This window comes from Pezoporus occidentalis, unplaced genomic scaffold (genome assembly GCF_034315485.1).
Source record: "Pezoporus occidentalis ecotype Australia unplaced genomic scaffold, CSIRO_AGI_Poc_V1 ctg46, whole genome shotgun sequence".
NCBI lineage: Eukaryota > Metazoa > Chordata > Aves > Psittaciformes > Psittacidae > Pezoporus > Pezoporus occidentalis.
Window position 1 is genome coordinate 5600654 of NW_026915791.1, and position 14504 is coordinate 5615157.

Below are 14504 nucleotides of genomic sequence, written 5' to 3' on the forward strand. Positions count from 1 at the left end.
TCCCCTGACCTTTAACGTTATTTCAGTCTCATTCTCTGGCGTTCAAGGTACTGGCTGTGCTTCAGGAATTCGCAAACATAAACACTCCTCAGTGTGGCTGGCACTGCGATGGGACGAGCAGGGATAAAACACATCCAAGAGCCAAACACAAAGTGTACGGGGTTTGTAAACACAGTGTGTAGAGCTGCCCAGTGCTGCCCAGAATGCCCACTTCCTTCCGCCCTTTCTTCCCCCCTTTCAAAGCCATGCGGGGCTTCTCTCATAATGTTAATACAACACATAAATTAGGGAGGGTTTCACTTAAACCCAGGCAAGTTGTTAGTAGGAAATTCCAAACTCCGCTCAGCCGCTGCTGGTTTTGCTGCAAGTGAGTTTTCCATGGCCTGACTGTAAGTCCCTTCCTGTTCCGTGCTGCGCTGAGCTGGGCTGCATGCTGTTGGTACATCACTGCCCACTCGCGTGCTGGGACTGAACTTCTTTATGTTGCATCTGTCCTTGACTTGTAAAAAAACCCTTTGGATTTGGTGCTACTGCCTAGGTTGACTCCGGGTTTTGGGACACATTGGCAGCGCTACCGTCCTGGCACCCAACATGGAACACGTTATATGGAGAAGTGTCCAAGTGCACAGGTGACCAGGTCTGCATGTTTTGTGCTGGGTATGTTCTGCAAAGTCAGTCTCGCTTATAGGGATTATTTCCCTATTAAATAGACCCTCTCTATTTCCCCTGCTTCACCATCCAACCTTTCCTGGTAGCAGGAGCGGAACAGGCTGTTACTGAGCCAGATGTTATTTCTGGACACATCAACTCTATGTACAGTGTGCACCAAGTGCTGTCCAGCCTCTGCTGCCGAGGGGAGCATGTGTCAGAGCACATCCTGACGGGCTCCTTGCAGCAGAGCACCGGGCGGTCAGCCTGGGTACCCCTGCAGAGGCTGCCCAGGAGCAGCAATGAGCATTCTTTGGGGCTTTTATCCTTTGCTTTTTTATTTGCCTGTGAAACATCTGTAAGTGACTAAATCCACGTTTCAGCCTGTCTCTTGAGTGGCAAGCAGACATGTATGGAGTAACTCATGTGCTGCGTACAACCAGCTGCAGCTCCTGCGACAGCTGCTACATCCAGCTTGTGACTTGCAAGCCTCTCCCCACCACACATGGTGGACCCCCTCAAGACTGTGTATGTGCATCAGATGCCATGCCTCTCCCCTTCAGCTCCTCCTGGGGCTCAGATCCCATGCTGGCTCCTTGATAGCCTTCAAACTCTGTGCTGGCCCCACTTTCTGGATGCTCAAACCGTTCTCCTCCAGTAGACTCAACCAAGCTGTTGGCTGCTGTTGCACCCTGCTGGGGAATGCTGGTCTGTTCCTTACCCCTCTCCTAGGCCACTGGCCTCCCTCCCTTGCCAAGCTGTATGCATGTATTGCCTTCAGCCACGAATACGAGTTTGGTCTCACTAGTTTTCTGACCCAGCATCTCACGTAGAGAAGTGCACCAAGCATGGTAAGTTCACACTCAGTGATGCTGTATTGAAACTACATTTTTACTAAAGCTGGAATCATCTTATTGAGATTTACCTGTGTGAAGTCTCCTCAGTTCTCAACACGTCACCTCTGAAGCTGAAGTGACACTGTAGTATCTAAGAACCAGACACTTTTCCTTCTGTTTTTGTATTCTCTGCATGCTTTTAACATTGCTGAGTTTATTTATCCTTTCTCTTGCCCTATTAAGGACCTCAGGAGAACTTTATACATAGGAAGGCCAGGGCTGGATTAACTGTTGTCATCTACTTTATTTAGCTGGCTGGGCCACTGCGAGCCAGCTGGGTAGGTCCTGTCCTAACGTACTCAAGGAAATGGTGACTCAGGCCAGTGTTCCAGGGTTATGTGGGAACTGCTGGGCAGGAGAACTGAATAGGCTGAAGAAGAGACTGAAATCATACGAGCTGTGCTGGGTTTAAGACTTGGGAAGTCTAAATGTGATTGACAGTGCTTGTAAACATGTTTCTATTGCAACCAGTTTCTAATGTGAGGTGACCTGATAGGCACAAGCTGGTCATAGGGATGTTAGAGAAGAGAAAACGGTGTGTGCAAAGGGATGCATCTCCAGAAATGCCCTGCAGCACTTTGCAAAGGAGGGCACTTGTCTCACCCTCTGACAAGATGGGTGCTCATTCCCAAGACAACCACCAGGCCAGCGGCAGAGCTGCCAGAAACCCACAGCCAGCTGCCCTGGTCTAACTCCTGTCATGGGGAGAGGCAGCCTGTAGTGAAATGTGTATGGGGTAGGACACTGTCCTTGTGCGTCACCACTGACCTGGCACTCCCAAGTGCCATGGTTGTGTGACTGCCTCCAAGCAGCAGTTATCATCTTCCTCACATTTGGTTCATCAGAGGCAGGCCACCGTGGTCCCCATCTCTGAGCAGCAGCACACAGAGAAGCTGGGCAGATAGTTGCTTCATTAGGGACTGTAGTGACAGGACAAGGGGTAACGGGTTAAAACTTAAACAGGGGAAGTTTAGATTGGATATAAGGAAGAAGTTCTTTCCTGTGAGGGTGGTGAGGCACTGGAATGGGTTGCCCAGGGAGGCTGTGAACGCTCCATCCCTGGTGGTGTTCAAGGCCAGGCTGGACAGAGCCTTGGGTGCCATGGTTTAGTGTGAGGTGTCCCTGCCCATGGCAGGGGGGTTGGAACTGGATGATCTTAAGGTCCTTTCCAACCCTAACTCTTCTATGATTCTAAGTGTTGCAGGGTGTCATCTCTCTTCTCTCACATGGCCAAAGTTCAAATCTGGGCTCTTAATATTTTAAATTCAGCAACTGATCAAAACAGGACCAGTTCTGAGACGCACAGGGCACTGTAAAAGCCTCAGGAGAAAGAAGTCACATTCTCTCATTGTCTGTGTTAGTGACTTGATGATGCAGTTATAGGATGAGAACAAAATGGGATCCTTTTTGGAAGTCCATTGCAAAGAATTAATTGGGAATTAATGGTAGTTCAGTGGTGTTATCTGTGCTTAAAACACTTAGCTGATGGGTTGTTCACAAGCACTCACTGCTTGTCTTTTACCAGTGATGTGAAAGATTATGGGGCCACACAGGCTAAAGAGGATGAATGAAGCAAGGGGCTCTCCATGCAAGTTGCTGAGGGCACATCTGCTAGTAATTCCTGTCAGTGGTGCCTTTGAACATTTGAAAGGTGTAAAAATGTTTGTTTTACCTGGAGATAATTTGGTACCTGACCCCTGTCTTCTAAGGGAGCGTTTCCCTGCAGGTAAGTTGGCTCTTTAACCCTTTGCTTTTTCAGCTGGGGGATGCAGCCCCCATGTGAGGATGCAGCTTCTCAGCTGCAGTGAGAGCTCCACAGAACAGGGAAAGTGTAGTTTCCCTGATCTACTACCCCTGAAACATGCACTGCCTTTAATTAGTGCTAAATTCAGTTGTTTCAATTCATTTTCTCTCTATCACTCAAGTCCTGAGGCAGGTAGTACTGTGATCTGCCAGTGCTAAGGCAGCTGGCAGCCAGAGGAATCACAAGGGCAGTTGCACATTGCCCCTGTGCACAAGGCAGAAGGGAAATAACTGTCTCCGTTGCTGCAGGCAGCAGATCGGGCTGTGGCAGCAGTTTCTTGTCCTTCCACTATTACCTCTTGGACACAGCAATGCCAAGTTACACTCGGAACAAAAATCCTTTGTTCTGCCAAGGGAGAATTGAATTTCTGTGCCTGCCCTGTACAGTCAGGAGGGCTGGCTTGCATCTGTCATCAGCATTAGCACTGCAGAATCAACAAGAGCTGGAAAACAGGAAGGGAAAGTCACTGAATCTGCTTTTCTCAAAGGGAAAGTCAATGGGTGTCTTCCAGTACATCCAGCAGAGGCCAGCTGCTCAGCAGCAAGGTGTTGGGTTTTGTTTGAAACAAACCAAAGAAACCCCACATCATAGGAACTACAGCAGCATTTCCAGCTAAGGTTTAGGTTCTGGGTTTTGGTTTGGCTTTGTTTAAATTCTGATCCTTCTTTAATTAAATCAGTAATGAAAAAGACCAACACCGAAGTACAGAAGGCTAACTTTGTCAGTTTGATTTATTACTGGGCACAGCACAGTACCACTTCATATACATACAAGCCACAGTAATACAAACACTCTCTATCCTTTTGTATAATTAAAAACCCCACATGGTACTTGGGAGGAGTCAAGTGTCCCAGGGGTCAGCTCCCAAGAGCTGTTTTGCTGCAGTAGCAAGTTTTCTTACAAAATACTATGGGGTTTCATGCTGTTATGATGTGAAGCTGAATGCCTGAGCTTGAAGCAGCGCCTCTCTGCTTAACACACTCAAGGCAGGCTTGGCAATAGCTCAAACGTTTGCAAGTATGCTCAGTCATGGTCCTCTGCAGTCAGATAAATGCATACCAGCCACCCCAGTGTGGAAATAGAACCCTCAAATGCTTCCATAGAAACCCACGTTATCCTGAAGCACCAGAGGTTCACCCAGTACAGGGCTACTTAAAAATGCTGCTGTTTCCTGCAGGAGGCACAGACTTCCCACCCAGGCAGGACCGTTTCTTACAGTCAGTTAAGTCTGCAGCAGCACAAGGTCAGTGAAGCTTGGAGAAAAGCTGCTATCATTAAAGCAGGCTTAGCTCCTCAGGAAACCGATTTAAAACTAGAAGGCACAAGTGCAAGGTTGAATGTGGGCTGCATACCGCTGCAGCACGTGAGCAGTTGAGACGCCCCTCCTAGGGGGAAATACAACACATAATAAATACATGTTAGCAAATAAGTGCATTACTGTGATCCTTCACAACACAAGGAAATAGGATGCACAAGAGCCTACAGAGGCTGCTTCATTTAATATTGCACAAAAGTCCTGAAATCTAGTGTCAGGTCATTGTACTGCAGGTGGGATGTGGCAGGGGGAAAAATGAAAGGTCTTATTTGGCAGAACCTGCCCAAGTCTCCACCACTACACAAAGAGCTTTTTACCAATCTGAGGTAGAATTACATGTATACTGCTTAAAGCCAGTCAAGTCCTGCTCAACTAGTCTTCAAACTAAAAAAGAAAGAAGTAGACAGAATAGAGGAGCCTCTTTCTTCTCTGAGTGCTCCAGGCTTGTCCCTGGAAGCAAGTCTCACAGAGCAGAATTCCAGCAAAAGATCCCTGCTCCCCAGCTGGAAAGCCGTGATAGCTGTTGTGGAGTGGAACAAATAGTAATCGCAAGTCCTATAGCAAGCATGTTTTACACCACTTCCTCCCTCCCCTACTACTTGCTAATGCTCCCTTTATTCAGGATGTTTTATCAGTTAAGACTGTCCCCATTGCTTTGTCCCTTACGTCCCTTCTACTGGGACCCTGCAACCTATTTCAACCCTTAGACTTCTGAGGGTTGCTTGCAGTTTCTTCTGGAGACTCTTCTGTGCAGCACAGGCACGGAAGGATGGAAATAAGTGCCTCCTCGATGGAGAAGAGATGTTTATCCTCTGCTTGAGGACAGAAGTAACGCATAAAGTCTGCCAGTCTCAGCAAGTACTCAATGTTATGACCAGCACAGCCACTTGAGACAATGATTTGAGCTGCGATGTCTTCTTCAGACGCTGGGCCGAGGTAAGAAGGGTTCTGGGGTGTTGCAATGTAAACAAGAGCCTGGATGGGTTCCTCTGCATCCTTCTCCTGAGGGTGGAACTTCACCAGCTTGGTGTCGTAGCCTCCCAGGACAGCTTCTCGCATGTTGAGATACTGGAGCGATGCAGGGATCTGTTCCCCACGGACTTCATAGGCTACACCCCATGTGCACGCCTAAGAAGAGAAAGGTGGTTATGGGATGCTGTAGCTGCACTGGACACATCTGCTAACACTTCAGTGCAAGCCTGCCCCGCTTTGGGGTCTCTGCACAACCGACACGAAGGCAGAGGAGGGGAACACCCCCCACCCGCATCCCGGGAGGGCTGCAGCTACCGGAGCCAATGGGAACCCCCACCCAGCCCCGCGGTACTCACCCCGCAGTCCTCCAGCAGCGTCACCACCCGCCCGGGCTGTGAGGGAGAGCGAAGGACAGAGCCGTTAGAAGCCGAGCCCGCACCACCGGCGGCCCAACGCCTGCCCCCCCGCTCCACCGCCGCCCCTGCCCTTACCATCTTCTCGCTGCCGCGGTGGAAGGTGTCTCCCTGCCAGAAGCGGCGGCTGTAGCCGCGGATGAAGCCCACCTTGCGCGACGTGAACTCGAAGCCCGGCCTCCACACCAGCGAGCCGTACCCGAAGATCCACACCGGCGCCGAGCCGCACTTCAGCTCCGCGTCCTCCGCCTCCCCCGGCGGCTCGGGGGTGATGCGAGGGGCCGGCGGGGGCTCGGGCCGGCTGGGGCACTCCTCGGGGCACTGCGGGTCTCGCTTCATGGCGACGTTTGGCGTTGGGACGGGCAGGGACGCGGTGCTTTAAAGGCCGCCGGGCCGCCCGCCCCGCCCCGCACGGGTGATGCAACGAGGGCGGGATGTTTCGCCGCCCGTGGGGCAAAGCGGGGAGCGGGTTGCGTCAGGCGGGGCGCTGGGAAGGGACCCCGACCCCGACCCCAGCCGGGCACCGATCGGGGTGAAGCGGCTCGGGCAGGGCCGGGGTGCGAGATGGGGCTTGGTGGGCTCCGAGGGGTTTGTTCTGTGAGCGGGAGCGCGGTGGAGCCTGCGGGATGCCCGCCTGGGGATGCCCGCCTGGGGATGCCAGGAGATCACCCGCTGTCAGACCCTGCACACTTGTCCTAGCGAGGGTCCTGGGGTGGATGGAGCAGGCTACATCATGCCCGAAAGGGAGAAACTGAGGCGGATTGTGCCGTCAGCAGCCTGCTCCCTTGGCTTCATCCAGCTGCTGCTGAAAAAACAAGCAGTTAATATTAAACTGGGGGAAGCGACAGCTCCTTACGTCAAGAGGGCTGAGGTGTAAGACATGTAAGTGAAACAAAGCAATGAAATCCACACAAATGCAAGGAAATGGTGCGGAGTCTGGGCAGTTCAGTGCATTTTGCCTTGTACCACATGCAGGCTGGAGTCTGGGCTTGTGGTACATAGTGTATGTCCAAGAGCTGCCTGTGTGTCAGCGGGAGACCTGGCTGTACATCAGCTTTAAGCAGGTTGTGATGGCTGAAGAATCCAAAGACACGGCCTCATTTACAGAGTTGTTCATTTTGGTAGTGGGAGAGAAAAGGGGGGGGGAAAGAACAAGAAGCAAACCCATTGAGGTATTGTTGTAGAAGTATTTCTCATTATTGTTCTTGTCCTCTGCTTCTAATCGCTCCAGACAGTCTATTTACACTCTTTTCTTTGGTTTCCTGTTGGGTCCCATCCAACCAGCACCCACCTTTCCCCTCCACTTAACAGGACGTTGCAGCCACCACACACACAGCCCATGGTGGGTGCTCCCTGTACCTTGGCACACTGACCACGGGTGACGTCAACAGCCAGCATGGCTCTCTCGCCTGTCTGCCATGCCCTACACAGCCTGCCCTTCACTCCTGACTCTCTGACTTGCCGCTTTGGATGGTCCTTCATGAGGTCAGCCTTAACGCAAAGCTCCTGAGTTTTCCTCTCCACTTGCACTATTCCCTGTCACCTTCTATGTCTTACTCAGGCTCAAAGGAATGGGGTCAGTGCTGTGTCCCCCCAGCCCTTCACAATGCACACCCATGCTGTTACATGCTTGCAGCCTCCTACTGATTCCTCATCAATCCCTTTCTGTAACAGAATGTGAATGCATCTCCTGTTCATATAGCTGCTGTACTTGGAGGTCTGAGTCAGACAAGAAAGTGCTCTAGAAAGTGACCTTCTTAGCAGCTGCATCAAAGCTCTGCTTGGCAAAACAAGAATGAAATCTCTACTCTTACATTTCCAGTGTTGCGGATCCTGGCTCTTAAGATACAAGACTCCCTCCTTAGCCATGCAGTTTGTCAATGTGAATGTGTCCTTTCAATCAAATTAAACCAGTATAAACTGAGTATTAAACCAGTCCTCTGTGTCCCATTGCAGCAAGTGTATGTATTTCATATTTAGTTCTTTTCTTTTTTTCCCTGCTAAAATCATGGAAATTTGAGCAAAACCCCTATATGCCACCAATAAGAGCATTAAGACATTCGGTGGTAGCTGCATCATCCTTATCATGCAACAGCACAAACAGTGACAGACAGATCAGTGTCCAAACGGTAAGCTGAAGAAGCTCTTGCTGGGTTCTGGTCTTCGTGATGCAATGAAAAATGTCTAGCCTCTTTCTTCAGCTTTCCTCAGGATGTGATTCTATCCATCTGAGAAACATACTGGATTATGCGTGTCTCCCAGACAAAGCGCTGGATATCTGCTAGGAAAAGCTAAAGAAAATTGAATCAAGAAATGAAAACCATGCTGCTGAGAAGTGACTGCATGCTTGCTGAGGTGGGAGGAGAATTGCTCCTTTCCGTTGCAGAGCTGCCTCAGTTGTACATCTGTCTGTGCCACAGGCTCTGCTACGTAGCTTGGCCAGATTCACAACGCAGAGCCAATGCATAAAGCAAAAGCATTAGGGGACCAGCTTCAGATCCCACACCAGTTAAACACTGCAGATCTCTGCTCCCTTCAGCGCTGTTACACCCAAATCAATTACGTATGAGGTTAGAAACTCCTTTTGAAGCCAAGTCCCTGATTTTCTTGTGTAAAGACATTGGGATATTGCTCCATCATTAGGAGCAGAGCCTGTGGGAAGACTGTTACTGCAGTTGTGGCATATACAGCAAGAGGTTAAGAATCTTTTTGGTTTCAAGCTTTCGTTACTCCATTTCTTGTTGCTGACTGTACCTTCATTGTACTTTGGTTAAATAAACCAAGGGCATGAGGATCACTGGGCTGAAGGGCCGAGCAGGAGAGGTGAGTGCAGATGGTATAGATGCAGCTATGCAAGTGAAGCAGGTAGCTACTAAGGAGAGCATTTAGTGTCTGTCAGTGTTGTTGGCGCTTGCTTTCATAAGACCGGAACAGCCTGCCAAACTGAACCACAGGAATGCTTAACCAGGTGTGAAGGAGGATGTGGGGGAGCAATGGAGTTAAGTGTTAAGGAACATGATGCAGATTCAGGAGTGCAATAAAAGAAGATGGAAAAAAACATAGGACTTCAACAGTTCAAAAGTGACTAAGGGAAAAGGACTGGAAGACAATGGTTATACTGTGTTAATTGTAGTTTCAAACAAGTTTGGCTTGGAAGCCTTTAGGAAGGAGAAAAAGGCAAACATAACTTTATTTGTTACATCCTACAACTAGTTTTTCCAGGTTTCAGGAAAAGGAGGAGCTAGTTTCTCTTTAGCAGTATGTGCTCTGCTTCCCCAGAGTGAGCGTTCCCATGTCGGGGAAGGGTGACTAACAGTGCCAGAGCTGCCTGTTTTTCAGGATAGTGGTGAATCACCCCAGAGCCAGAGGAACCAACAACAGGGCTGGCAGGACACGTAACAGTGGACTGAAACTGTCATTAACTGCATCTCGTGTTTCAGGCTCTTACTTGCTTCAATAAGCTGAGGGCACACACTGGCTTTTGCCAGTTGTTCTATTCATAAAATACTGACTGGGAAGAGGAGGGTTGGCGGTTCATTGCCAGGTACCACCACATCTTCCTCCAACAGCTTGGCCCTGCTTTCTTCTCTCTATAGTGAGCAAACAGGAGAATCTGAGAAATAAATCTGCCCCTTTTCCCTGAGGCTTCAGCAAAGATGACAGCTACTGCAACTGGAAGTGAGGTTCAAACAATGCCATAGGCATTTTAAAGTGATGTAGATCAGTAAATCAGTACTATTCCCCTGATATTCATGATGCCATATCCATGTGCATCACCAAGGGTCTTACTTCTGTTTGTTGAACCCAATTCTTGCAGCATTTGCACGTCTCCTCCAGATGTAAACATTTACCATATAAATATGCAATCATCCTCGTTACAAACATGGAAACACAGAAGTGGCAATATCAAAGCTTCCATGTTAAAGCACCAGGATCAGGAACTACGTGTGGAATGGTAGTCACCGGTGTATTTGGATTTGTATGCTACATCCAAAGGGAACGCACTTTTCATCATTAAATGCTCCAACTCATGGCATGCAATTCTGGTCCCAAGCAAAAAGAAGAAACTATGGCAAAGGACATACAAGTACTTTAAAGGGAGCAACCCTAAACTCTAGTGGATACAGTACAGTAAGGACACCAGACTGAAAAACAAAAGTTTGCATGTCTAAGACAACAAGGAAACGGGCATAGACAGCATGATTCAGGCATAAATCAAAGAAGGCAGGGAAAACAGTCTCCACATTTAGGTGATTTAACCGTATCCTGGGCTGCATCAAAAGGAGCGTGACCAGCAGGTCAAAGGAGGTGATCCTGCCCCTCTACTCTGCTCTTGTGAGACCTCACCTGGAGCATTGTGTGCAGTTCTGGTGTCCTCAACATAAAAAGGACATGGAACTGTTGGAACAAGTCCAGAGAAGGCCACGAGGATGATCAGGGGACTGGAGCACCTCCTGTATGAAGACAGGCTGAGAAAGTTGGGGCTGTTCAGCCTGGAGAAGAGAAGGCTGCATGGAGACCTCATAGCAGCCTTCCAGTATCTGAAGGGGGCCTATAGGGATGCTGGGGAGGGACTCATCATTGGGGACTGTAGTGACAGGACAAGGGGTAATGGGTTAAAACTTAAACAGGGGAAGTTTAGATTGGGTATAAGGAAGAAGTTCTTTACTGTGAAGGTGGTGAGGCACTGGAATGGGTTGCCCAGGGAAGTTGTGAATGCTCCATCCCTGGCAGTGTTCAAGGCCAGGTTGGACAGAGCCTTGGGTGACATGGTTTAGTGTGAGGTGTTCCTCCCCATGGCAGGGGTTTGGAACTGGATGATCTTAAGGTCCTTTCCAATCTTAACTATTCTATGATTCTATCTGCATGTCAACACTAATAAAGGGGTTAATGGTAGGGGGGGGGGGGATTCTTCTGCAGGACAGCACTTAAGCTGATGCTGACCCACTCCATGCTCAGTCTGTTCACCCCTATGGTTTCTGCAGCTCTGACTGCTGTTGGCAGTTTTTGCAGCATGCCCTTATTCATATCGCAAAGACTGCTGAACGCCCACAGATGGGAATGGCAAATGTGACTGAGCCACGACAAACTTGATTTGTATTTGAACTAGTTACATGAGGAAAAAAGTAATAAATCTATAGATCCAAAGAGCATTTTAATGGGCCATCAATCCCCTGTGGCCTGGAAGTTGACTGAAGAAAACCCAGCATTATGGTTTTGACTTTTGAGTCTCGTACACCAAAGTGATCTGATGCACTATGCTTTTTTGCCAGCTTCCCCTTCCCTGCTCACTTGGAGCTGGTGGGCAGTTTTGACCCTGCTGGCAGGGTCAACCCTTGGTTGCTCTGGTCACGCCGTACCTCTGTCACATTCCACGTTGCTGTCCAATACTGAGGTACCCCAGCACTGGTCCATAAAGATATTCTCCATAAAGAGTTGGAACTCCTGTTTTAGGCTGGATTTTAGCTTGGTTAAAGGCAGACACAGTGAGCAGAGACTGAGACAGTGTGGAAGGTTGTAGCAGGAGCTTAGGGAACTTTGTCTTCTCTTCCTTTAGGGTAGGTAAGAAACTCAAACACTTCTACTAGCACAACTTGAGGGATGAGAAGATTGGATACTGAATGTAAAGGCTGAGTATGGACCTGCTGGAAACCCCTTTTCCTTGAGCCCATAGCATCCCAAGCCTAGGAGCTCATCTGAGTGCCAGGCTGTGAGCTGTGAACTATATAGGCTCATCCTTTGGTGCAGCATAACTCCCTGTTCTTTGTTCCGTTCTGCTGCCCAGCCACTAAGCTGACACCTAGAAGGGCATTTTGAGCAGTCTTGTGGATGTCCACATTGGCACCTTTAAAGTGAGACACAGAAGAGTCCACATGGGCTCACGTGCCTGGGGCTGGGAACCTCAGCCTTGCCTGTAAATGTCAGCACCTTATCATGACTGATTTAGGTTTGTCATTTAGTTTCACTTCAGGAGGTGATTTCGTTTCACTTCCAGTATAAAGAGAAGAAAAATGGGCTTATAGCTAAAATTTTAACAAAGCTGATTTGAGAAAAACCTGAAGAATCTGGTTGATACAAGCAGAGAGACTGAAAAGTCCAAAGACAGAAATGTGGAAAACCCTCAGAACTTTAAGCTAAAGGTAGAAAGCAATCTGTGATTTGCATCCTAAGCAGGGAAGGAGAAGTGGTTAGGGAAGTAGCCAGCTCATTTCAAAAAGCGTTTAAGAAATAGGGAGCTCATACAGGATGGAAAAGGATGCAATAGGGAAACCTCTGTTTTGGCACTTCGCTATGGAATGAAGGAAGAGCTGCAGAAGTTAAGGGTAATTTACACATTGCAAAGAGTTAAGACTCGGAAGCTTTCTAATCCCATAAAAAGAGGCTCAAGAAAGAAGTGAGATAACAGGCATTGATGTGACTGTCAAGACGAAAGATAAATGCAAACCAATAAAAGGCAGGCTGGTGACTGTTGTGGGGCTTTTAAATAACTTACCACGTCTGAAGCAAAAGCACAGTTCTAAACTCCTGGAGCTTGTGTCAAAGGAGGTTAAAGAACAGATGCAAACCAAGGCTTTATTAGCAAGGAATGTAAACATCTAAGCAGGACAGGTACCACATGACTGGAAAATAGCAAGCAGTGCCTGTATTGAGACATGAAAAATAATGTAGCAAACTGTTAGCCTGACCTCAATGACACATAAATCTATCATATGCTGTGACAGAAAGAATAACTCCAGATGCAAGCGTAGTTGAAACATACAATGGGCTTAGCAAAACTGCAGACTAACTTCACAACTGTCTTCAGTAATTGACTTTTGCAGGGAATAGAATATGCAGATGTTGTTTGTCTAGGCTTCAGCAAAGTATTTAAAAGGGTAATGCATAACTAGATACGAGGTGAGATGTAGACGGAACTGTTAGAAGAAAGATGACTGCAATGGGCAAGAGAGCAAAACTGAGGGACATTGAGTGCTGCTATTATGAGACAGTGTGGTTCTGGGCTGCATGAGGGGAGCACCAGTCAGACGAATGAGAGTTAATGCTGGTGCACAGTACTGTGCTGAAGCTGTGACTGAAAGACATTTATAGTTCAAATGAAACTGAAAGCATGGACAGATCAGGGAAGAGCTATCTGACTGATTGAGGGCATGAAGAGCCCTCCCGCCTAGGAGATGCTGGATTTGCGTAGTCTGGCCATATGTAAACAGGGAAGTAGGACATAGTCACATCATCTTACTTTATCCTGGTGACCGGGAGAAAGAGGAGAAGGGAGATATTATTTAAACTGAATTGGCACAAAAGCGTAAGAGCATTAACTGGACATCAATGGCATAGCCTGAAGGTTGAAAAGAGCATCCTAACCTGCAGAGCAGCGAGTTTTTAAAATTGCATTCCTCCAGATGAAGAGTCAATAACAGAAAAATAACTACTTTATATAGACTCAACTGCAAGAGAGATTATGTGATGTCATTACATCTGTTACCTACAGCGCCTTTCCATCCGATGCTCTTGTTGGAAGAGCAGAAGGTTTCCTTTTCAGGACCATCACAGAAAACAGCTTGAGTGTAGTCTCAGTCAGCTGGAGCCAGGAGCACCTGGAATTAGTAAGGACAGAACTTCAGAACTGATGGGGTAACCACAAAAAGATTCAGAAGGGAAACTGCAGACCTAGGTTACCAAAGGGAGATGAATTTTCACATATTTGTGGTGTCAGAAAGTCTTTGTTGGTTTGCAGCTATAAGGTTTTGTCCTGATTTGCTAACAGCTGTTCTTGGAGACATCATCACAACATCTTCATAACCAGCATTGCTTCTGTGTGACCTAGATGTTATGGATTTCTTTTTTACTAAGCCCAAGACACAGCTAGTCAGAGAATGACCAAAGCTAAGTCTGGGGCTACTAAGCCCCAACCAGACACAAACTAAGAGCTCTGAAATATCTGATTGAGGTACATGGCAAAGCAAGAGCTGCAGGACAAATGCACACCATGAAGCACCATCTCATCCCCTGACTACTGAGAACCCCCGCACAAGCTGACATTACAGTATCATTGGAATTTTGCAGGGTGAAAGGAAGCTGAAATTCATGTTCTACTCGCCTGCAGAGAAGTGAGCTACAAGTTCTGTTACCAAGCTTTAAGAAAGGACCAGAACTAGCCAGCATGCTTTCTGAAGACAGGAGGCAGCAGGTTCCCAAGTGTAATAATGCCATAAGAGGTTTCTCTTTAGAAACAGAGCCCATTAACCACACATCAAAGGAAGTGTGGAAAAGGCCCATAAAGAGATGAAGGGTGAGTAAGGATGAAGTCTAGAATGAGAGTAACCAGTACAAAGAGGCACCAAATCCTCCCTTTACAACCAGCATACCCTACCCCTCCTTCTATGGCCAGAAAGTAGGATTGGCACCTGCAGCAGTCACTAATAGTCTTCACCTGAGAGAGAAAGGAAACCCACCTG

General features: G+C 48.0%; 2 protein-coding genes across 2 annotated transcripts in view; one reads left to right on the plus strand and one right to left on the minus strand.

The window, feature by feature from the left end:
- Positions 1-14504, plus strand: part of INO80 (INO80 complex ATPase subunit) — a 370843-nt gene that overhangs the window by 71669 nt on the left and 284670 nt on the right. The gene's annotated exons all lie outside the window — the stretch shown is intronic.
- On the minus strand, positions 4062-6422 carry CHAC1 (ChaC glutathione specific gamma-glutamylcyclotransferase 1). Its single transcript, XM_062635770.1, has 3 exons — positions 6127-6422; positions 5992-6027; positions 4062-5791 (listed from the first exon to the last, which is right to left on the minus strand). Exons 1-3 carry the CDS (start codon positions 6385-6387, stop codon positions 5360-5362), a joined length of 729 nt encoding a protein of 242 aa, XP_062491754.1. The 5' UTR covers positions 6388-6422; the 3' UTR covers positions 4062-5359.

Bases quoted from the DNA above. Each gene is read 5' to 3' on its own strand.
- CHAC1 (XM_062635770.1), bottom strand. From the start codon at position 6,387: ATGAAGCGAGACCCGCAGTGCCCCGAGGAGTGCCCCAGCCGGCCCGAG. The intron at 6,028-6,126 runs GTAAGGGCAGGG...TCTCCCTCACAG, and splicing joins ACCGCGGCAGCGAGAAGATG to CCCGGGCGGGTGGTGACGCT. The intron at 5,792-5,991 runs GTGAGTACCGCG...TTCTCTTCTTAG, and splicing joins CGCTGCTGGAGGACTGCGGG to GCGTGCACATGGGGTGTAGC.